At 44.3% G+C, this 25,195-nt stretch overlaps 1 protein-coding gene across 4 annotated transcripts; it reads left to right on the top strand.

Annotated features, from left to right (window-relative positions):
• The first annotated feature begins 73 nt into the window (after positions 1-73).
• On the top strand, positions 74-24,480 carry LOC126538837 (manganese-dependent ADP-ribose/CDP-alcohol diphosphatase-like). 4 transcript variants are annotated; one of them, XM_050185557.3, is made up of 6 exons: positions 74-274; positions 5,071-5,133; positions 8,136-8,271; positions 13,934-14,211; positions 16,865-17,145; positions 22,268-24,480. In XM_050185557.3, exons 2-6 carry the CDS (start codon positions 5,129-5,131, stop codon positions 22,645-22,647), a joined length of 1,080 nt encoding a protein of 359 aa, XP_050041514.1. In that variant the 5' UTR covers positions 74-274; positions 5,071-5,128; the 3' UTR covers positions 22,648-24,480. The 4 variants fall into 4 exon arrangements, with proteins under 4 accessions (XP_050041514.1, XP_050041513.1, XP_054930963.1 ...); XM_050185556.3 differs by having other exon boundaries at positions 3,701-5,133; XM_055074988.1 differs by lacking the exon at positions 74-274 and adding an exon at positions 281-4,262.
• Positions 24,481-25,195: the final 715 nt, after the last annotated feature.

Raw genomic sequence — 25,195 nt, 5'->3', positions numbered from 1 at the left:
GTTCAACGGACGAACCGAAACCGAAACTGGTCGAGAGGCAGTAACGGTTTCCATCGACTGCATTGTAATCCCGTCGGGCTATGCGGCGAGGTCAGCGGGGGGAGAGATAGCGAGGAGGGCATTGGCGCTGATCAGATATAAGCTGACACGAATATTTGAAGAACGGCGACAAAAGTCTCGTTGTCGTGGCCGAGTGCCCTGCCACCCCGCCGCAGCACAAAAAAAAAAAAGAATTCGCGCAAGCCCTTCGTCACGCAAGCTCATCGAGGCTGAGGTGAGTTGCCGGCCGCTGCTGGAAGCTGTTCATTCATTCGTCGCGCACCAGGGCATGGCTACTGTGTTCTCGATTCTTATCTGATTTGCGTGACGCCGGGTCACGCCATAAGGTCGTGTAAACCCATTCGTGTTGTCTGATCATTGCAGCTATGTATTTTTTTGGTGGAGTTCACGTTGTATTCATTAAAGTGCTGGTTTGTGTGGTACCGGCATCGTGCGGGATCTCTTTGGCCCCGGGCCAAATCAAGCAAGGCTGCCTCATTCAATTAGCATATATGATAACTGGCTCGTTTCACTACTGCGTGCCGCTTCGGCACGTGTGACCTTGAACTTGCTGCTGGCCCGTTCTTGGATCCTCGTATCGTGATGTTTCGCTGTCATATATATGGCTTCGGATAAGGAGGTTATTAATAAACACACTCGCTCTTGTTACTAGGCGCCTTGGCAGCGTAGCGGAGACGGTGAATGTCTGTTGGTGCAGCTCGTTTTGATTCGGGAGATGCGGCTTTGATAAAGTTCATAGTTAATTATCCGCGGTGTCCGGACCAGTCGCAATTAAAAGCGCAGTTAGCGGACTGTGCTAACGTGTGAGGGAACACACGGGTTTTTGTCAAAGAGTGTGTCGCACAACAGCAGATATTGCGATATCTTAATTTTTTGTAACAGCACAACACGAGCCTAAAGCACAGCTTACTAAGAACAGCTCTAGATAGCTGTTAATTTTCTGTTTGTGCCGTAGCAAATTCCAATAACTTTGACTAATTATGTATTAAAAGAAGAAAGGAATGGTGAGATGAGAGTCTACAAAGCTTATTAGGCACAAGAGAAGGGAAAAAAATGGTATGGTGATAATGTGACACATACTTTGCCGGGGAAAACGAGACGATTGGTGTGCACTGGTTCTTTTTAGGGCTTCATTGCTCTCCACACATCGCATCACATTGGCATTCAGCTTAAAATGAAGTGCAGCCGAGGATGTCGTAACCCTGCAAGGAGCAGCTAGCTGTTTGCACTCATTGTCTTCTGTAAAGTAATTTTCTGCTAGAGGAGGCTTGTACAGTCTTGGAAAAATGAAATGCAAACAAAAAATTAAGAAGTAGGACAACTTTTGCAGGCAATAACTAGTGAGCATGATCTTGAATTGCTACAATTATCTGGTCATCAGGGAACTTATACACCTGACATTAAGCATACAAACTGAAATCGTGCTGATATTACATGTAATAGTAAAAGTGGGAACGAAAAATGTGTTCTAGTTATCTACGACTTGTTTGTATTTCATTTGTCCGTGACTGTACATATTAGGCATTCACAGTTATCATTTGATTTAGCCAATCGAAAGCAAAGCCATATTTAACCTTCATGTGCAAGCCATTCTGCATGTATGTTTTGCTGAGTGCGTCATGCTGTCACGAGTTTACATGGTCGCTGACAATGGAAGTTTCCGTGCACGTGTTTTGTATTGTCATGCTGCATCCATTATGCAACACCAGGCCTTTGTGTTTGCATGCTCAATCACTGGCGAACCATGTGGTATGACAAGGCCAGAAATAGAACAAAAAAATTTGCTTCACATTTAGATGGCCTTGACCTATATTTTTAGAACAATACCTGAAACTAATAAAACGCTTCTGAGCACATTTAATTCTTGAATCCGCATAGCCATTTTTTGTTGCAAACTAGCATACGTGCCATTGCTTGATTTTTTTGGGGCATTAACACAGCAATTGCCACTGATTCACACAGCAGGTAAGTTCGTGGTTTGCGCATGCATGCGAAAGGCAGTGCGCCAATTTGGGTGCGAAGCAAAAGGTGGGATTAAACTTTTGATTCCTGACTCGCAGATGCTGTGTGAATGAATTAGGAATGAAGCGTCTTGCGTTTAGTGTGCCCGCCTTCCCGTGTACGCACAATAAAATCTATTCTTGAGCTTGATTGCGTCCTTCTTACAACTCTAATGGTTTACAATCTGTGCTGAAGTGTGTAAAGCGTGTGCAGCTGGTTTCATGTATAGCTTGAAAATATTGGATGCACTCTTTTGCTTGTAGGTAGGCTTGGCAAAATTTCATTAATGTTAACTGCCTGCTATTATGCTTATGCTAATCTACACTTCCTCTTACCATTCCAGTCAGTAAATTTGGAGATTGAGTTCATGTTCTTGGTGTAGGGTTTAAATCCAGGTTTTTGGCATCTATTGGAGCCGATTAGAAAAGCACTCGTACAGTACGCTGCTGTTCTCTAGATTAGGCACTGGCCGGCCACCAAAGTTAACTGGCATCTGAAGCAAGTGAGGGAAGACTAAGACACTGCTATCTGGTGACACCAACTGAAAGCTTGCATCAGTTAACTTTGCAGCAATATTTTTTGTGCGTTGAAGGAACAGTGGATTGCTTTTCTTTGTTGTGTTTATAAGCTGTAGTTCATACTGGCACCTACAGTGAGTCTGAAGTGCAAAGGCAAGGGAAGCTTTTTCGGACTAAGTTGCCAGGTCGCAGCCAAAAACACTCAATTTTTTTGTGAAACGTCACTAAGTGACGATGATGAAGGCTTGCTTGGAAATGTCTTTGTAATGTTTTAATTGTTCCTAGGCGTCTTCTGTGACATTTTTTAGCCTGTAGCTCTACTTAACCTCTTGCGGGGGCAAGGCAGCGGTCGGAGAGTGATAAGGCGAAACAATGCTTGGTCTTTCAAAGCGGTATCGCTTCTCAAGATTGTGCTTTGCCTAGAAAAGCTGCTTTGATGCGTTCATGTGGCTCGCTAATAAGCTACTTGCCATGTCCTCAGAAGTAGCAGCAAATGGAGGCGCACGTATCCCCTGTGGCTAAAATGGACATGAGTCATCGCACTCGGCCAGTCTTTTCTATCAAGGCAATTTGCCGGCTACACGCACCGTTGAAGAGTCGCCAAAAAGGTTGCCATAACTTCAAAAGAGCAAGGTTATCATTAAGGGGACTAAAAGCATCGCGAAATTTAGCAACTTCTTTGCCAACTTGCCAACACTGCTTCATAGTTGTAAATGCTTACTTAGTTACAAGATATCTTTTTGTTAAAAACTGTTTCTATGTTTATGCAGCTGCGTGATGCGACTTGGCTCAGTGAAAATCTGACTGCAGCTTTGTCTTTTGTCCCAAGTCTCTTCACACAATTGTGCAAGCTCACTCAAATTTCACTTGTTTTTACAAAGCAATTATTTATTCTAATAAAGCTTCTTGATTAGTATTGTACTGTGTGCTGTGCCTAAAACCAGCTGCAGATGCTGAGTAAGATAAGCGTTGTGTGGTTGCGGCTTGAGTTGCATGAAGAGCGTTGCCTGCTACGCTTTCTGTGCGCAGTCATGCTCAGCTTTCTGTGCTCCATAGCACGAGAGGAACGAAAACTCCTGTCACAGCCCAGGTGGGAACTTTTCTTTTTTTGGCATTTCCAGAGTACCAGCACCTTCTCCCTCCCGAGCACACAACAAAAGTTTCAGCAGATCATCTCATTGCATCGCACTTCTGCCAAGAAAAATGGATGCTCCGCGGCCATTGCCTATCTCTTGAGGCTGCAGCTGGTTGTTCATTTTTTGAAGCTCTCGCCTCGCCCCTATCGTCGTCGAGCCCACGGCACCACACCTCCGTCACGTGTTCGTCACGCAGCAACACCCCAAGATGCGTGACGCAACCGACGAGCCGATGAGAGCGGCACGTCTGCTCGCCGAACCCGTCAAGACGTCCTCGGACAACAGCTGTTGGCTAGAGCAGTATCGGTGGAACAAAGAGGATGTGGTTCCCCCCTCCTTCACTTCTTCCAGCTGGCCGATAACACTGCCTCCTCCTGCAATCTTGTCTCGTCCCTGGCGGATATTTTTCAGAAGTGAAAAAGGATAAGTGCTCTCAGTGGGGGAGCTGAGAAGCGTTTGCTTGGGTGTCCTAGCTTGAGGCGAGGGGTAGATAGCCTAGTAATGTGTGGGGCATGGGCCAGAAGACATTGGAGGCTTGTTGAGAAAGGTAAATATGTGTCTGGTGGCATCTGGCATGCCTGGCAGATGCTGCCACCTTTTGACAACCCCCTTTTCCAACTGCCCTCTGAAGACCTCGATATAATGAACACGAATACACCAAAATATTGGATATAGTGAGGCAAATCTAAAATGTCCCTTGACAGTTATAGCATGTAACAAATATATGCTTACAGGCAGATATCTGATATAACAAGGTTATTGTGTTGTATGCGGCTTCGTTATAACGAGGTTGGACTGTATTTACTCTGCAGAGGACCAGAGCTATCTTCCGATTCCCTTTCTTAAAGGGACCTTGAAACAAAGCCTTTTAAGGAATGAGATGGCAATTTTAGCAACTCTTCAAAAATGCATTTGTCAGTGTATACATTGTTGATGGATTGTCCATTTATGGATTAACCTTTAATTAATATTTCACTTAGTACCAGTACTTCAGTTGGGATGAATCGCAAAACTGTGTGTTTGGCTTTATTGTTGCTGTACTTTGTTCAAATCGCTTAGTATGCTATTTTTGCCTGCAGTTCAGTGCAACTGTACTTTAACAGCTTAGTATTAATTCATGTGCTTGCAATGTCAAGTACCTTTGCATTCTTGCTGTGTCAGCAGCACTCGTGCATTGGGGCTGCTAATTACTCCCCACACTCATTTTGGAATTTCTGTGAAAGCAGTTTTCCTGTGCACAGATATTGCTGTCTTGTTCTTTTAAGGAGTTTGTTTCGAGGTTCTCTTTAACTGCACTAGGGGTGGCATTAATAAGAGCCTGACATTTGTAATACAGTGGCTCGATCTTTTTCTAGGGCCTACATTCTACGCTTCCTTGGACTCCTGCCATCAGTCCAGAGTGTAAGGTTCACGATGAGGTGAGCGAGCCTGAAGCACTTGGCTACAGTTCATTTTCTTTTTTTTTAGCACGCTTATAAATGTCATAAGGGGGAGAGATTGCATGTGTCTGAATTACAACACTTTGTGTAAAGGCAAAACTTTTATATGACAAATTGTTATCTTGTATAAACACTATCTCCCTGTTGTCAATTAAAATGAGTCAAGCACTTTACCTGCATGCAGAATATTCATGCTTGAAGAAAAAAAATAGGTTTGTGCATTTAATCCGTGCTGATAACTGCATACGTTCCACATAAAAAAACATTGTACATGAATTCTTGCTACCTGCCGTGGTTGCTCAGTGGCTATGGTGTTGGGCTGCTGAGCACGAGGCCGTGGGATTGAAACCTGGCCACGGCGGCCGCATTTCGATGGGGGCGAAATGTGAAAACACCCATGTACTTAGATTTAGGTGCACCTTAAAAAACACCAGGTGGTCGAAATTTCCAGTCCTCCACTATGGCATGCCTCATCATCAGAAAGTGGTTTTGGCACGTAAAACTCCATAATTAAATTTTTAATTCTTGCCAAGTAACTCTGAGGAAAACTTGTCTGATGTAAATTGCCACAATATCAGTAGCACTTGAAGCCTTGGCTGTTCCTTTGGCACTTGTCCTCCTTTCATGAGATTGCTCACTGAGGGACACCTCTCAGTTTTATCTCGCCACTTTATAGTTATTGTAATTATTGTGCTGCTTCTTTCTGCCATTTTTAGTTTGCCTTCAAAGCATAAAAAAGCGTATTCCATATTCATATACTATTACCGAGGGAGGGGAACTACTTTGCAAAAGTAGGCTAATCTGAGCAACTCGTATGTCTAAGACAGCGAAGCTGTGTAAGGGGGTGCTCACAGCCTTTGGAAGTCCTAACAGTCTAGTTTGCCACAGCACAAAATCTACCTGATACTTTGCAAACACTTTATTGGATACACGGCAATTCTCTCCAATTGCACTACTGTGCTCTACCAATGCAAACATCTGGCTGTGCATTTCAATAGCCTGGGAAAGTTGCATTGGTGGCTTTACTTGGTTAAAGCCCTCCACCGCCGCCGGCGTCTGGTTGCGCGTTCTCATAGAGGCCATAGTCATTTGGCTGCTTCAGGGCTCCGACTCGGGCTGCGTTGCTGGCCATTGTTTCGTTGACATTTGACACCGACCGCACTGGTGCTGCCACACGAGAGTCATTGTGAAACTCTCCTTAGCAGCTTCGCTGTAAAAATAGTGGCATCTCTAGAAATTGGCTCAACTTTGGAACAAAGACGTTACATCCGTGTTGGGACGCAAAACAGTTTGGTAGCGTGTTCCAGTTATATGCGATGCTAATAAAACAGGCATGTGATTATACATTATTGCAAGCAAAGTGGGTTTGAACATTTTTAGCACTTTTTGTATTGCTGTTACAATGGGAATGGAATGCAGAAATACTTGTCTGCTTAGACTCGGGTGCAGGTTGAACCCCAGGTTATCAAATTACTATGGCATTACTCATTACTTGCTGTTCAGTTTGAGGATGTTAAGCCCAGCTGTTTAAATAACCATTCTTGGGCAGCGCACATAAAAAAACAAAACACGTGAAAGAATACAGGACAAGTGCTGATCTAACAATTCCAAGTTCTTATTGGAAGAAAAAGATTATGTGGACAGTGATTGTGCATGACGTGTAAAAAATCGTCACGTACTTGCGAGCAATCAATGAATGTCATCTCTTCGCTTGATAGGGAAACTGACGACTTACTTATATACATGTTCTTGTTCTTCACTATTTTATATGCCTCGGCAATTTCATGTGTGTGCTGATCACGGTGTTTTGTGATAATTGAGGTATCCTCAAAAGGTGGCGGGCAGCTGTAATCGGGACAATGGCTGGCAAGATGCTTCTAAGGAATCGGCATGTTCGCATAGCCTGATGTTTGCATACTGGCCAGTCTGTCCAATGTAGACGCTACCACATGTGCAAGGAATCCTATACAGTGCTCCAAAGGAACAATCAGCGCACTTATTATGTATCGACGCTTGTCCTGTATTTTTTCTCGTGTTTTGTTTTTATGTGCGCTGTTCAAGAATGAATAGGTTCCAACTCGCCCGTATTTCAATTTTTCTGCCATCTAAATAAGTCCGGTTGAATATTTGTCTGGCCGTTGTTGTAATTGGAGCCCAGACTTACATTGCAGCTCTGGCTGAGGGCAGATGCTTCACCTTACCTCTTTCATACGAAAGATAATGTGATAACAAGACATGACCACTCCAAGCACATGTGAAAGGATAAAAACATTTCTTTCCCTTGTGGGTTGCAGAGAATGCCACGATAGGATAGGCCATCAGGCAGGTACCATGCTCAATTAATTGCCTGCTGTGTTAGAAGGCAGCTCTGAAAGATTTTTTTTAACTTATTGAGCTAATAGCTGCATTATGAATCTGCCAAGTCATTCTGCACTCAATGTTCAAGGAAGTAACCCCATACTGACATATCACTTGTCTTAAATAGAACTACTTTTTTATTTTGCACCCTTCAGTTCTGAATATTGAGGAAAGCACCAAAGAAAGCAGCATACTGAAAAAAAAATTTTTTCTCACTACACTAAGTTCTGTTTCAAGTATTGTGTGTGAAAATATAAAACTGCAAAAAATTACAAAAAGAAGAACCACGTTCTAGGCTAGACTCGGCTCCTTGCTCAAACTTCTTCAGAGGCTAAATGACGGATAGAGTTGGAATGCTGCTTCTTAAAGATTATTGCTAATAGGGTTACTTTGCGAGAATTATTGCATTATGTTTTTCATACAAGCTTTAGCGTATCTTCATTTGTTGCAAGAATTCTTGCACGAATTGTTGCACTGTTCTTGATATAGACGTCAGCATATCTTCATTTGGTTAGTTGCTACGAATGTTTATTCCAGCATCATTACTGCTGTCCACGCTTACAGTAATCCGGTATTTTTGTAGGGAGTGGACTACCTAAAACTCTCTAACAACTCTGTTGCAGCAACGTTGCTGCATCAAGTGAGAAGCCTCTCCTGACCTTTGGCGTCTTGACTGACGTCCAGTATGCAGACTGCGATGACAAGCCAGCAGGCTATGATCCGTCGCTCATACGCTACTACAGGAATGCCCTGAACCAGGTATTGCACCTTTTATTTTTTTGCTGGCTCTATTGGCTCAGAATTAGTTTGATCACTTTTTGGCAGGTTCACTCAAGTTGCTAGCAGCAGCTAATCACTATCTCTAAAGATAAAGCGACGTGAAGTATTTTACAATTATAAAGCTGGAGCTTGGAGAATAACGTACCTGAATTAAAGCTAAGGACAGAACACTAAGCTATGGAATGAAATATAATAGGCGTAGAAATGGGAAGAAAGCGGCATTGACTTCAAATCAAATGCTGGTGAAGAGGGACCAGTGGAGTTAGGCAGGGTATGTGATGCATAAAAAAAAAAAAGATAATCCACAGTCTCTTGCAGTGTCTGTATGGTTGCCTTGGAAAATAAAAAACACAATGCACTAAACAACGAAAGGGGGGTTAGATGGAGATACGTAAATGTGAAGTTTGGAGCAGGGCCTCGTACATCACTTTGAAATACTTGAAAACCCTTGAATTTGGAGAATGAGATTCAAGGGCCCTTGAAACTTGAAAATAAATGTGCTCCTTGAATTCCTTGAAGAAAGGGGTGGGATCAATCAATGTAGTGGGATCAATCTTTGCATGGCGGTCAAACTGGGTGTGGGTGAATTGCAAAAATGCTCATGTACTTATATTTAGGTGCATGTTCAAGAACCCCAGGTAAACAGAATTAATCCGGAGGCCCCCCCTCCTCACCCACCCACCCATTAGGGCATGCTTCAAAATCAGATCGTGGATTTGCTGCTTAAAGCGCCGGAATTTGTTCCTCATTGCCTGGACCACCGTGACAACCAGCCAAATTGTCCATTTTGAAACTCTACCCGGGTGACTTGTGGCCGGGATGCTTCTGGCGTTTGAGCCAATTCACACCAAACATCAGGCCAAACTGCACACCTTCTTATCTGTTTTATTGGCTGAGCGTTGCGGCTGTTTGCACATACTGCTCCCTCTCGTGTCGTGTTCGTGGGTGTGTCTGCTGCGATTGCCCAGTTTCCTTTTTCTGCCACCGAAAGAGGTGTGATAACAGAACGCAGCTGTCCTCCTAGCTCCCCACATGGCGTGACTGTGAGCGTGCCAAAAACAACACTGATAAGGGATATCAAACCCCTTTTGCCGAAGCTTGCTGTTGATTGTCGCACGTGCCAGCGAGCATGCACCACTCGTGGCTTCCTGCAAACAGACACCCGTTGTTCTCTAGTCTTTGTTTAGGGTGTCTGGAAAACATATGAAGCTCTTGTCTGTTTTCTTGTTATTTTGTAACTGACATTGAAGAATGAAACCCCGAAAAAAGAAAGCTTGTAAATCATTCTCTGGAAGCACTTACACGGCTACTGGGCTTTTGCATACTTTGCTTCCTGGGCCGGCTAGCCTGTTTAATTTTTCTGTTAACTGATTTCTCGTTTTCTCGTGTTGTTGGCAGCTTTAGGTACAGACAGCTGCAAGGCATGCTCAGTGCATGTTTTATGGGGAATTCTGCCAAGTGCATAAATGTGAGCTTCACGCCTGAAACTATTTTTGTAGCAGAGGAGCTATATTGCTGCACAGGCCAGATTGCAAGTACCGTATTTATTCGAATATAAGGCAAGGATGCAGTTGGGTTGCCCAAGAAACGGAGATCAAGTATGCATGCCAATATGAGATGATATACAGTAGCCAACAGATTACTCAGACCTTGCAGGTATTGCAGGAAACCTCAAATAATCGGAAGTCCATAAACCAACAATGAATTTACCACGGAAAAAAAAATCTTTATTTTGCAACTGGCTTGTGAATGCGGTGCTTCAGGTTGTGGGATGTGAACACACATATGTTCACATATGACCACGTCGACGTATTTCAGCTATTGTTGTGCTGTCCCTATAGACGCGGAAAAGTGTGGTTAATTTTTCACCGGGACTGCATCAGGAGAGACAGCAAGAGTGGAGGTGGCTAATGGCTGTGACTGACAAAAACTTGTAAAAGAAAAAAAGACAAAGTCACTGGAGGCTCTGTTGCTATTTATATTAGGTATGTTAAGCTAGAAATGGGATGCATGAAACGTGCAGCTTGCCTTCCCCAGCTTGGCATTGCTTGTCCCCTTGGCTTGGCTGGTGACTACTGGATTGACTAGATATGGACTAAGCCAGAAGCTGAAGGACTAAATCTTTGGTTTTGCGGAGGTACTAACAGTGTAGCAAAACAAAAATTTTGCTCGTTCTGTTTGTAGTGATGCCAGATTTCTTAAGCCGTTGTACAAGTGTAAACGGAGAGATCGAATGGCTCGCTCTGTGGTGTCTAAAATTGCGGATATCGCTTATATACTTGTGGGGGCTTGTGGCATAATCGCAACGATGTCCAAAAAATTGGTTGACGACTGCAGTCAACTCCGAAACTTTAGCTAATCCCTACGCTAACGCAGGAAAAAGAAAAAAAATACTTCTGCAGAACCCACCTCATGGTGAATGTCAAAGTTAGTGCAATTAGTGTTTAACCAATGTAGCAACGCTTCGTATAGCCACCGCTGAAACGCTTCTTACGTCAGGTGTCTATGCAGCCTGGAGCCCCTCACGTTTCTCCTCCGGACAAGCTGTGCCATCAAGTGGCACCGTCACAAAGCCCACACGTGGCATGTGTGTTAATATATACATATTCACGTGAGAGTGTCTAAATATATGTGACGTAGGTTTGATTCCGCTGAACACCAAAGAAATTGTACAGTTTTTTTTTTTTTTTTTTTTTTTTTTTGTCATTGAAGAATGGGCCATATCTAGAGGCACATAGCCAGTGGCTGAAATTGACATCAGAGGGGTTCGTTGAAGAGTGGCACAAACTCGGTTACCCAAGATGGCATCACACAGGTTCATTGAAGAGTGACACACACCTTGTGACACATACTTTGCGACCCAAGTTGGTGTCAGAGAGGGTAATTAAAGACTGCATATACCCACTGACCAAAGTTGGTCCGCTGGTTGGTTTCGAACCCGATTCCCTAAGCATAGCAGCCTGATTGGCTACCCTTTTGACTGTGGACTAAGTAATACACTGTGATTCAAGTTGGCGGGAAGAAGGGTAGTGACCCAGCACGACAGCCCGATCGTCCCCTAAAAGTGCAGGAAGTGCTCTAAGAATTCTAGTCGTATTAAAAAACCTTATAAAGAAATGCAACCTAGTAAATTCCACTTTCTGAGATGTTTCACAACTGTTCTCCGCCAGCTGTCAATACGGCACTTTGTTCTCTTGATGGCTCAGTGACGCCAACGATGGTCAACAACGTAACACTTGCTTTGCATTGATGTGAAGGCAAACACTGCCTCACCCTATGGGTGTCGCACGGTACACATTCAAGCAGGGTCGAATTTCCCAATCGTGAACGGTTCATTTGTGCAAGCTGCATTAGGGAGGCAATCGCGGTCAAGAGATTTGATCCTGATCGGACTCGATTGCGATTGAAAATGCACCGTGTGACCATCCTGTCTTGTAGCAAATAGGGAAGCCTCTACATTTAATGCATCCCACCTGTCCTGTCACTACTCTTTTTTGTCACCAAGAACACCTTTGGTCAGACGCCAACTTGGAAGGGTTACCATAAGTGCATGGCAGAAAGAAGAAAAAAATATGCAATGAGCAATAGGTAGGGCATCTCAGTCGGCACCAACCCATCTGAGAGCAAATGTCGTATTGAGAGGAAATGAGAAACAAACCTTGTGCTCATTATGTCTCTGTTAATATTAGAGGTCTCCTCGATTTGGCTGCACCTTCTGCACTAGTTCAGGGGGTGCAGCACTCTAGCACTCGATTTGCCAGTGCAGCTAGCGCCACCTGCACTTCGGCACTCGATTTGACGTCGTGCTGCACGAGTTCATGTACACTTCGGCACTAGACTCTCCGCAAGTTCTTTTCTCGTGCACGTAGTGCAAGGCTTTTGATAGCAGACGACACATGCGGCCCCGTGGCCAAGATGCGGGTGTTGGTAGACGGCATCGACGGCGCCTGCTATTAGTAACGCAGCACGGACGCCAGTTTTCTTCAGGATGTGTACGCAGCATCTTGTTAAGGGCACTTTCCAGGTTCAACTGCTGCTAAGTGCACTGAAGGCCGGGATTTTCCCTCAGGTCACAGTCGTTTGTATTAATTTTCACGAGATTACCGCTACCTCCACTTTAAGTTTGCGCGAAACCACATCGGTCAGTCGTTTGAAACGTTGTGCCATATATGATTCAGAAAGGTGTGGAAACCACGCTTGGTCATGCTTTCTGAATAATGACACACCAACAAAAGAAAAGCCACAGCCACCCAGTCGCAGCAGACATACGTTTCTGCACTTTTGTCCTCGATTTGACCGCTGCACTGAAAGCGCTAGCGTCGCGCTACACTCGCACTTCAAGAACTAGCGCTGCACTGGCACGACACTTTTCTGAACTAGTGCAAAAGGTGCAGCCAAACCGAGGAGACCTTAGGTCTCCTTCAGAACTCTTTATGGGAGCACGTATATCAATTACAGTATCTAGCACGTCCATGGTTCAACATCTTTCTTTTACTCAGTCTGATTTATCTACCTCCGTTGCACATTTGTAAACCCTTGAAGTTCAAACAGCTGCTTACCGACCATCTCAAAATTTAACCTTTATATGTTGCCTTACTGTGCACTTTTTGTATTCATGACTTATATTGTTCTTTCGTACTTATTTGCTTTCATGTTGTATTCACTGTGCTTGGTTATGTTTTCAAAGGAATCCACAGCTTGAGTGCTTGTGTGAAACTTGAAATCATGTCCTTGTTTTTCATTGTTTACTGTAAACCCCCTCCCTCTTATGTGATACCCTGGCCGACAGCAGAAATGATGATAAATGACAATAAATGATGAATAGGAAGGCACTGCACTCACTCTAGTTCTGAAGCTAAGTTACAAGGCCCCTCTAAATATGAGTGTTGTCTGCTCCAGAAGGTGCATCATGCAATTGGCTTGCATCGGTCATCACTGGTGACAGCCTTGCTAATGTCCACTGCAAGACAAAGGCTTCTCCCAGCAGTCTTCAGTCACTTCCGTATTGCGCAAGCTGAATCCATCTCATGCCTGCAAATTTTTATCATATCATTACACCATGTAACTCACTGCTGTCGTTGACTGCATTTCTTAGAAACTCTTCTGTAGACCATCGTTTATCTCCTGTGCGCATTACATGGTGTGCCCAACTCCTCCTCTTAAGGCCAACTGGATATTGGCTATCCCTGTTTGGCTCCTTCATCCACAACACTGTCTTGCTGTTTCACAGCGTTACGCATATTGTTTTCTGTTCCGTTATTATTGCATGGTATTGACTGCTTTTTGAGCTTCTTTGTTATCCTGAAAACTTCTGCCCTACATGTTTGTACTAGTAGAATACACCTTCAATTTTTATACATCAAGTTTGTCGTTGCAGTTTTAAATGAGATTATATCTTGCTCGTGAGTCAATTGCATGTAGTTTGCCATGTGAAGTATTAACCAATATGTTAGCATCTTAATGCTGATCCCTGTCCCAAGTTGCAAGGGGTGAGAGCTTTTGCCAAGCTGTCTAAAAGCGGCCTTATTTTGTCACTCCTCTTGTTGTGCATTGCACATGGAATAATTAAGCTCTACTTGGTGCCGATCATTTGTCTTGCATCGGTCACTTGACATCATTTGTGTCGCGATGTCTGTGGCAGGTGGAGCGCGCGTATGCCCACTGGAGCCGCGTGCCAGGCTTGAGCCTGGTGCTTCAGCTGGGCGACCTGATAGACTACCACAATGCGGGTTGCGGCCGTGGCTTGGACCGCGTCCTGGCCACCCTGGCCAACGACGGGTCGCTACCCACCTACCACACCCTGGGCAACCACGAGCTCTACAACTGCACCCGGCGCGACCTGGTGCGACGCTACGTTTGCCCGCGCCTGCTGCCAAACTGGACGCCTCCGGCCACGGACGACCCGGTCTTTTACTACAGGTGAGATGCCGGTTGGTAGGCCATTTGGACTGTGGCCAGGTGTGAACAGCTGGGCAAGTTAGGTAGAAGCCTGTTTTATGCGCAGGAATTTGGAACTGCATTTTTCGCAGCTGCGATTTCTGCAAGTTTTCGACTCTTAAGTTCTGCAAATGAAATTGTTTTCATTCAGATTTGAATTTTCCGATTGCCCGATAATTTGGAAAATATTGCAGCCCTTTTTGCGTAAGAAAAATTCATTGGTGACTGTACCTATTGGCTGAAAAAGTTGAATTTCAATAGATGGAAATTTTGCTTTAACGAAGTAAAGTGCTGATTTTACCAACTTCGTTATATTGAAATTTACCTTAATACCGGATAATTTGAAAAGCCTGTGCGCATCGGACATGTCGAGGTAGATGAAAGAAAGCCTTTCTGACACAGTGCCACAATCGCTGTCGGCAGGAACTGAATGCCGCTTTTGCCACGAAGGAAAACGCAACGTAGCGGCCATGCTGTAGATGGGGTGACAAGCTATGCAGGAATGCGATGCTACCAGAGCGAAAGGGGTAAAGGTTTCTAAGTTTAAACTATAAGGACGCCGCATATAACGATATATCGGGTTATGAGTGTGAGTTGACTTCAGAGCATCAACTTATGCATTAGGGCTATGAGAAAAAAAAACATATATAATGATATTTTATTCACCACATATAACAATGGAAATTCTGCCTTTTGGGCGGTGTTTTCCATGCAGAATAACTGAGAAATTTGCTTTGCCAAGTTCCCCTTAACCGAGACAGGGGAAAAGTTTGCCTACGCGAGTTCGTATCTGCCGCCATTACTACACAGAGCATCCCGCCAGTGTGCGAAAGCAAGTGCAGATTTCTGACTATGTTAGTGCGCCTAATGCTTGACGCGCTGTTTAGAGACATAAATAAACATTTCATTTTTCACAGCCTTCTTTCTACAACATCAATTTTTTTATCGTAGGTGGAAAATTCAGTTGTGGAAAATTCAGTTTCAGAGCTGCGAAAATACGTCCAGCAGCTTTCTTTTCTCTTTTTTTTATGGCAGTCCAGATATAGCGATGATCATAGTAAAATATTTAGCGCACATTTTACTATGACTTCGTACCAACTCACCCAACTATCAGTTCTGCAGCGATGATCAGTTATAACGATCGGGTTTTTCGTTCTTCTTGATATCGTTATAAGTGGACTGCACTGTACTACAATAATTTTGTATTCCATACAAAATTACATGTAGTAATGTATGACCCTCAAAAGGTTCCACTTGACGTGGTGCACATGGGCGCGATCGGAGATATTTTGTTCGATACGCGTTCTGTTCAGTTGCTGCAACGTCACAAAGTTGCAGTATGCAAAATTTGTGACAGCGGGGCGGAGAGAGCAGCCAATCAGGAAGCGGTGACCTCCCCGGAAGTTTACTTCCGTCGTTTGTCGTCTGCTTGCAGGCAGTATACTACAAAACGAAATGTTTCTCGTCTTCCAAGTGAATGAAATCGTTACCTAAAAAAACGTATTTTATCTTCTCAAGCCCAAACACGTTTTCAAATAGTAGTACGTGTGACTACTGCAATTTATAACTATTAGGTTCTTTGCGTCGTCCCTAGGTGGTGTCTCGCACAGCGAGAAGAAAAATGAAAAAGAAAACGACGGGAGGAGTGGCGCACTTTTCAAGAGGCAGCGACAACATTCCAGTGGCTCGCTGGCGCCAGTGATGTTGTCGATTTATCTGTACAACCAACGAATTATTTGTTTCGAGAAACAAAAACGACGCCGGAATTCACTTTCTGCCATTTCTTCAAACGCGTTTCGCACCGCCACCCGCTCTCCTCCTTCCTCTAGAAACGCCAGCGCAACAACCTAAGTTCCCAACGGAAGCGCCATTTTCTCGAATTAAACTATGGATTCGATTCAAACGTGCTATTCCGCAGCCGAAAAGGCCGCCTGTTGGATCCAATCCAATCCACCAGACGCGCCATGCGAAGCCGTATGATCGCTCCAAACTTCTCAACTCCCGTCGCGTTCGGACGAAATGCTCGGTGGGCGGATGATTGACAGGAGCGTGTCGTCATTTTGACGTCACCAAAAACGGGGCGGCGCCCCGCGGCTGGCGACGTCGGCGCGGAGTAGGCCAATCGCGCGCGCCGGTAACCGAACGAACGCGCCGAACAACCATCTCCGATCGCACCCCATATTGTGAGTCAGTCGTGTGGCTACCTACTGGCATCCAGTACTGCACCATGTCTGTTGCGCGGAATCCCATGAATGTAAGACCAGTGAGCACATACTAGGAAAGCTATTTCAGTGTTCTTTGTTGCTTTTCGGTTTCTGTCAATGAACTTAGCTCGTGTGTGTGTGCGTGTGTGTGTGTGTGTGTGTGTGTGTGTGTGTGTGTGTGTGTGTGTGTGTGTGTGTGTGTGTGTGTGTGTGTGTGTGTGTGTGGTATGCTCCAAAGTGGAAAGTGAGGGCTTTGCAAGAAAGTGGGCCTTGCATGGTTGTTTTCGTCTTAGGGCAACAATTTTCATCGTCCGAGGACTTGACGAAGCTGTTGCTCCCGTGCACTTTGTGCTTAATTGCGTGTTGCTGTGCGAGCTTCGGTGAACGAGAACTTTCAATTTTTGCATTCTTGGCCTCGTTTCTGCCTGCAGCTTCAGCCCCGTGCCAGGTGTGAAGCTCATTTCCCTGGACTGCTTTGAGGAGAGCGTGCTGGGCCGTGATCCGTCGGAGCCACGGTGGCAGCAGGCAGCGGAGCTGCTGAGCAGGGTGCATGGCACGTCGGACCCGCAGGCGTGGGAGTGGCCAGACGCACTGGTGGGACTGGACAAGAGGTTCGTCGACTCCAACGGAGCACTGAGTGAGGCACAGTTGAAATGGCTCAGTGCAGAGTTGACGGAGTCGGATGCTGCAGGCGACGTGGTCATTGTCTTTGGTGAGTATGGCCCGATGCCCTTCTGTTGAAGTCGAACGTGGATATAACATAACGTAAACGCAGCAATGTAAAAATATGTCTCGCCAATATCAGCATGTAAGGAATATATGCTTATAACGAATGCCGGATAAAATGACTGCATCTTTATGTCAAATGTGACTTGTTCCTAACGAGGTTTGACTGTACAAAAAAGTGAAGGCTCCTCAATTACCACACGTGGTGGGCAGGGCCCATCTATTACTAACAGCACATTCTCTAGTAAGTTCTTACCAGCAATCTTAAGTAACATTTACACTTATGCAGGATGTCCCAGCTAACTTTAGCCCAAGCTCTTAAAAAGGACTGGTACAATATACGATTACAAGACCTACTTTGTTCGAACATCTGTCCTCTTCCTACACCTGCATAATTTTTGTGTCCTTCTAATAGGCTAACTGTCATTGCACACCATTTGGCAGTTTTCACAATGCACGAAATGCGAAAAGTGCCGCGTAATTAGCACGCCCTTACACATGTGGTACCAGACAGGACTTAAAGGAACTAATACTGCTCGGCAACTGCCTGGTCATTACGTAGGCCGCGAACGGCTTGCGGAACATGCAGTTCGCTATCAGCGAATGCTAACATGAACAGCTTGCCACTTTCAGGGGATTAGTGAAGTTAGGTCCTTCAAATCACTTTTGGGGCTTCTGGTGTGGTGGCATGCAATCACGTGCAACTTTTCAGATTTTTCATGCCTCAAGTGAAGCGTGGAAGAAATAATTTGCAGGACATAGCTTGATGAAATGGGCTAAATTATTTATTTTGGCGTACAGTAGCCTTCTCCATCAGAAACCGTGCCCTGAATTCGAATATTAAAAGTTTGTTTCATTAATATTCTCTTTATTAGCTGACTAAATGATGCAAAAGAATTATCTTGATGGCAAAAGAGGACAGATGAACAAATACCGCAGGCCTCATAGTTGTCTGCAGTAGAACCTCATTAATATATTTTGGAGAAATTCGCTAGAAAGAATATGCTAACCGAGAAAATGTGTGATTCGAAGTCAATAAACAGATATGCTCAACTTTAGTTGACATCTAGGTAATGCGAAGTGTTGCACGAATTGTTGCAGCACGATATGCCGCCACATGGCAATCTGGTGGGGCCCAAGCGGCCCTAGACGCACATTTTCGTTTTTGCAACTGGAAAGCTTACGTTCCCGCTCCTTGTGTTAGGCCTGGGTCAGCAGCTGTCTCTGGCGGAGCAACTTGGTGGAATGACGTGCCCGCTTGGCAAGAATCGCAGCGTGAGGTGCTGATGCGCGTGTAGCTGGTGTAGTGTGAATGGTGCCCGATGTGTATTGTTATTTTAAGACGGCAATGGGGAACTGAAACGAAATCACGCTGGTGCGAAACACCAGATTACGATGCCACGATGTTGTCGGAGTGAAATATGACACTTTGCGCCTCCTGCAGCAGGGAACAGTGTTGTGTTTGGGTTATTGCGTATTAAAGTGTGTGGTACGCTTCCGCGCGCGCTGTGAAAGAGATAGTTGAAATTTATTATCGTGGTGGGTTTAGTGGCGATAGCTGTGAAGGCGATGTGCAGCAACCCGCAAAGAGATTTGCTGGTACCGGAACAGGAAACCGAGCAAGTGGCGGCATTTTTCACGTGACACGGGTAAGCAAGTACTGCGTGGAAGCTACCATTTGTGTGCCGACTGCTCTCAGCAGTGTGGGTCTCGCGCCTTTTCTTGTTCACATGGGATCTAGTGGCGAGAAATCATATGATACGATGGCAGTTTGGCAATATAGTCGAACCCACTTATAACGATACTAATTTTAACAATATATCAGTCATAACAATGAGAAGCTGCTGCACCGTCAACTTTTGTATGTTTTGCATGGTGTAATAACCTGCATACTGCAATGCCCCGATGCTGCGTTATCGGTTATAACAATGAAGTCTGGCTGCTCGTTGTCCGAGCCGAAAGGTAGTGAAATGCGAAATCCTTGAAAAGAAAAAAAGAAAATGAGAAATTCGAGCCACTGCACGATGACCCGCTGCTCGAACGGCCGCTGCGCACTCATTTTCCAGCCCTCTCCGCGTGCCTCTCTCCCGTCGCCCTTTCACCCCTCCGAACACGAATGGGCTGCGCACATATCTCTACGCCACACCACCCTCCGAAACACGAATGTACCATGCCAACTGCGCTGCTCGCATTTTGCTTGCTGGCTCCTCATTCAGTGCAGTTCTGCAAACAGCGTAATTGCCCGTGTTCGTCTTTGTTGGTTGGGTCGAAATCGTCCCTGGCGACGTGGTTTCTCAGCCTCTTTTGACTCGTTGCCGAAACGGAAGATGACTGACCCGCCCGTTGAGAATCTGCAATGCACGGCGTTGCCGGTGAAAAGGAAACGCACAGCTATAGATTTGGAAACTAAGTGCTTTTAACAGATGAGGCGATCGTCGCAAATGTGCTTGCATCGAACAGCGACGGCGACAACGGCAGCGATGACACTGTAGGGCAGGCTGCCTCAACGTTGTCTTCACAGGAGGCCCGGCATATGATTCAGTTCCTCCGGGGCATCATTTTCGTGAGGAACCTTCCGCTGCACTACGTGGAGCACCTGGATACCTTGGAGAAGGATGTCGGCAAGGCTGACGGACATAGGGTGTTTTCGTGCAATGCAGTGCGACGTACGTGGCAAGACGCTTGTGGTTATCGCACCTCAGCGTTTCTTCTAGATTTCTCAAGCTGACAGGCTGCCACGGCAACATCCTCGCATTTCTTGAAAGGCCCCTTTTGGGCCCACCAAAGCGCTGCCTCGGCGGTGCTCGCATATCGCTTGCCACCCGTGACCCCTCATTGCAGTTATAGCAGTGCCATTCTTTAACGCCGACAGCCGCGGCTTGTTACACGTGATCGCAGTGCCCAGGAAGCAGTTAAACGAGTGAGCACAATCAGCAGCCGGATGGAGGAAGGTGGTGGGGAGGGGCACTGGCCTCCCCGCCATTATAGTTTGCTAAGATCAGCTCTGCCATCCCCCTATTTTGATCTTTTCGTGCAACCCGGTTTTAACAATTATCGGTTATAACAAGGGAATTTCTGTGGCATTTGAAAATTGTTATAAGTGGGTTTGACTGTATACTGTATGTGTGTGCCAAAAGATTGTGTTTCCTGGGAAGCCTAAATGTATGGGGTGTTCTTTTTTTTCATTCTCAATTGTAAACGTTGGTGCAGGGAAATTGTACGAAACTGGATTGTAGCAACGAGGTTCTACTGTATTGTACCAGTTTTTTTTTTTTTTTTTTAACAATTTGGCTTACATTAGCTGGGACATCCTGCAGATTGTAGATTGACATGATCTTTTCATGTTTGCTCACACTTTTGTAATCTATATGTTTTGGTATATTACAGGAGTACTTTTACCTTACATGCTTAAAGGGGAATGTGGGGCAAAAATCACGATTTTTGCCAAAAAAAAAAACATTTTCGAATTTTATTTGTTTTGGATTCCTAGACGTATAAAGAAGCTCATTGCCAAGTTTGGCTGCAATCTGTGCCATAGAAAAGAAGAAAATTAATTCTCTTAAGACGGCGGCGTGCGCTCGCCGTCGAGAGCACCCATGAACGCTGTATTCAAGATGCGACTGCTGAGTAGGCAAGAAACCAAATGCGAAGTGAATGCCCACGTTAGAATGTTTCTTATTTGTGCTTTTCAATCATGGGAGACCTTCCGTCCACAGTACAGCAGATCGCAAAGTAAAAACTAAAGAAATAAAGGCATAATTCTAGCTGCAACACCCTTGTCTATGAGCGCAGATAAGGGTGCTGTGCTGCTCTAAAGCTAAAAAAATTGCGAAGATGATCTTGAAATAATTGCCACAGAGCAGGTTCTAACTGAAGAGGAGCATCAAACCTATGAAGCAAGGCACATTTATTAATAATTTTTAATAATTTTTAGTCAGGATAATATAACGAGTTCTGAAATCATTGAGCTCATTTTTCTCTGCACTTTTCGGCCAAACAAAACATTTTAGGAAAACTATAATTTCCAAACTGCTTCACCAAAAGCTGCTTACAAGGTCGTTTCTAGAATGAAATTTTGACAGGAACAAGATGAGGTACTTTTTAGATCCCTAAATATTTTTCAACAAAAACAATTATCAGATGTCTGACACACACACGCATGCACACGCACGCACACACACATACACAAATGGCAACAACTAAAAATGAGCTTTATTTTTAGAGTGATGACATTTTTGCACAGACATAAAAAATTTGCGACTAGCCTTATCCTCCACTATAAGCTGTCTAGAAGGTAACTAATTACAGACAATTAGTATATCTTCATTATTTTTGAAATGATAGTTTTCCTAAGCTGACATACCTGGTGGTTCAGTGTGACAGCTATAATTTTCTGTTTTCTATTCGTGCTAGGGTGCTGAAATTTAGAACATCTATTGACAAGAAGATAAACTATCTCTGAAATTTTTATCTAAATTGGTGCTGCACTTCAAAAGTTGACTCTTGAGCCCTGCATCCCCCGTTAAGTAGTAGCAACAGAGCTGTGTCACATGTTTTTGATAGTTGACAGGCTTGAGTGCATTTCAGGACAAAATAGTAAAGTTGTTAATGTCTAACGTATGCCACCATCTTGTTTGGGATGGTATTGGAGTCTCTCAAGAAAGGCAGAATCAAACGCAGTAAACTGCATGGAGGACAACGTGTTGTAGTACATATGGTGACAGAAAGCTGTTTGAGATGGATGACGGCAGACAGCGATTGTGAACAAACCTCCATTCTCTGAAAGCAAACCCTTCGGATTTCATCTTATTTGTGATTTCCAAATTGGGAGAATGCAACTTTTTTCTTTTTAAATCATTAGAGCTGGTGCACATGTTATTTGGGTGCACATAGTACTATGAACCCCATAATAAACTGCATGCACATTTGATTGTGGGGCATGTTAGAACCTGGAAAATGCTAGTTGGTGAAGCAGTGGCATGTTCAGTCATGTTGTAATGCCTCTTTATTTTATTTTGCCTGCCAGGTAATTGTTCCATTTTGCCAGTTCTGTCAAGATTGAATTAACAGAAGTTCAGTGTACTTATTTGCTGTCATTGTCCATCCAGGCCATCTGGCCATCTCGCCCGCAAGCGCCAGTGCCGACTGCCTCCTGTGGAACTACAGGGATGTGATGGACTTGTTTGAGGCGCACCCGTGCGTGGCTCTCTACCTGTGCGGGCACACCCACCGCTGCGGCTATGCCAAAGACGCCCGCGGCACCCACTACATGGCGCTGGCGGGGATCATAGAGACCGAACCCGAAAGTGTAGCTTTCTCAACGGTCTCCGTCTTTTCCGACCGGATAGAAGTCGTTGGCTCCGGTCGCGAGGAAAGCCGAACCCTCGCAATCCGTTCCCCCCAACCTGCGGCTGAGGTCGATGCAGAGGAAGAACTTCTGGCTGCGCCTGCTGTTGCGTCTCCACTCGCTGTTCGTGTCGCGGTGTGAAGTCTGCGTCAGTGTGCCTCTCTGCAGAGCTGTTGGCTTGGGCACTTATATATTAAGTCGGCTTGGCTTGCCGCGAGGGACTCGCAAGAAATCATATGGTTGAGGAAGAGTGAGGCAGGGCTTTCATTGACTAGCAACCATGCTCTTTGTGCAAAACTTTCCCCTGTAGTGTTTAAGGGAGCTGGTGCTAGCTTCACCTTCCTCTTCTTTGTACAAAAATTTTCTTGTGTCCTGGCTGCACAGTTTTCGTCCATGTTTCATTTTTCTATAAAACCAAGTAAACAAGCATACTTATCCCCCTTACAGCCAGTACTGTATCGTGCAGGAAGGAAAGAGTTACTTTCTTATTTTCATTTTACCCAATTGGGTTCATTATCGTTTATCACCTTCTGCCCATTTTTCTTTCTTTTTTTCAGTTTTCCTCCCAAGAAAACATGCCCTGAGCATCCGTGCAATCGTAAGGTTCTGAATGATGCAAGGCAGTGGCAATATTCTATCTATGTGTATGCTTATAACTAGTTCGAAGCATTCTGTAGAGAGTTCACACATGAACTTGCTGTGCACGTTCACATTCATTATTGATTGAATGTGATATGTTGCACATGCCTCCTTAGTATGGGATGGGTCACTTCAGTACTGTAATCGATCAATTGAACATTCCTCTCGGCCCACTTTTAAAATGGTCATAGTATTACCGTCACAATTCTGGGATGTTTAGCATAGAAGATGTTAATTGTAAAGACCTTAGAACTGGGAATGTACGACACATATTTATGAGAAATATTTCTTGCCCTTAAGTACATTCTGGTATATTTTCTTCTTACTTGTTTGTTTAACCCAGTTTTGTTAGCTCAAAATTGCTTCTGTAGCACTAGTCTTGGACTATCTTGCCATATTTTTTAACCTCATCATAATAACACAGTTCCTCATTTTAGTTTTTCATTCTAGACTATATTAGTTTTGTCACGGGCTAGCTAACTTGCTCCTAATTAGCTGTGCATGACACCTTTTGGCATCACCTTCAAAGAACAGGAATTTCCGAGCGTGTTCGACTTGTTTGTGCATGAATGTTCGAAATGTGTGCCAATAAGTTCGAAAGTTCCTGGAGTGCACCGACGTTTGCCAAAACAACACGTGCACATAGCGCAACCAAATGTATTTATGCATGGTGTGCAGCGTTTTTCTATGTACATGTTGTGAGGTGCCTTCTGTTTCTTGTGTGCTAAGTTGAACTTTTTGTACGCACTGCCCATGTTTTACCTGGGCGTGTGATGGTTTTGGGAAACAGCAGAGCCTCATTGAAGGGTTACCTTGCGGGAAGAGAAGACAGATTAGTATGGCGGGCCTTTATACGTGTGACATGATGTGCGAGGGTTGGCAGCAACTTGTATTTGGCATGTTTGGTAGAGGTGTTGCTTTGCATTGTCTCTGTTTTTGGAGGCAAGGGAGCAAATTTGTGTTTTATACAGGCACTATTGCCATTTATTCGCAAGCGCTAATGCCACTTCCTTACTCGGTTATTTGTGTGTTTATAGGGAAGGTTTGCGTTAGTCATTTACTTGGTATCTTGGCATCAAAACGTTGCACACAAACATGCACTGTGTCATTATAGCATGTTCACTTTACACAAGCTGCCTCACATTAATGCATGGCAGTGCATGGCCTTCTTATTTATTGCATTGTTAAGCTTCATCTTTAAGTGTGTTTATTGCAATGTCAATTTCTTGTGAATTTTTTTGTGCTGTGTAATATGGAGAGCACGAATCTCGGCACCAACAGTTTAGCAGTGTTTCTTCTGGATTTAGTTTAATAAAGTTCATACAAATGCTGCCAGATGGTCTCTCACATAACTGTATTTACTTTGTTTCATACATAACAGGCAACAATATCAAGGTTGGAGACTTCTTTCGTAGTTTGCATTTGCGACAAATATGGAGGGTATCACATGAAAGATGGGTACGTGTTATGTATTTTGATGCAATGCTGTAAGTGTCATACTTTTTTTTTTGTCCCAAAATATGACAGTGATTACATGGCAAGCATTGCAGATTTGAACTTATTTGGCACCAAACATGCAGAGCGACACATTTCTGCAACCAAAACATAGTATGTCCCATACTGGAAGTACAAACATGAATTAAAAATGCATGATTTGACGCAACCTTAGGCCCACAGGTTGTATAATCCAACCCTTACAGAATTGACAAAATTGATAGAATTATACAACAGATCGAATTGAACAAGGTGCACAGAAGACTCCAAAGCACATTGCTTATTCATTTGGAAGTATTCTCCAGATTCGAACACACCGTGATGAAATGCATGCCCACCTTCTCTGTATCCAAAGTAGAAGACTAATGTAGAAATGACATTAACGCTCCTAAACAAAGAAATGTAACACGCTCCCGATTTGTTGGCAAGAAAAAGAGGAATAGGTCTAATGGGTTGTCTTTTAGATTATATAGTTAAACCTCGATATAACAAAGCAAAAGCGGCAATTTGTTTCGTTATATCGAAATTACGTTCTATGGAAATTCCACCTGTCATG

This window comes from Dermacentor andersoni, chromosome 8, assembly GCF_023375885.2.
Source record: "Dermacentor andersoni chromosome 8, qqDerAnde1_hic_scaffold, whole genome shotgun sequence".
Taxonomy (NCBI): domain Eukaryota; kingdom Metazoa; phylum Arthropoda; class Arachnida; order Ixodida; family Ixodidae; genus Dermacentor; species Dermacentor andersoni.
Note: the sequence above shows the minus strand (reverse complement) of the source record. Positions and strands in the feature narration are given on the sequence as shown.

Coding starts and splice junctions, on each gene's coding strand:
- LOC126538837 (XM_050185557.3), top strand. Junction 8,272..13,933: donor ACAGGAATGCCCTGAACCAG/GTATTGCACCTT, acceptor TGTCTGTGGCAG/GTGGAGCGCGCGTATGCCCA. Junction 17,146..22,267: donor CGACGTGGTCATTGTCTTTG/GTGAGTATGGCC, acceptor TTGTCCATCCAG/GCCATCTGGCCATCTCGCCC.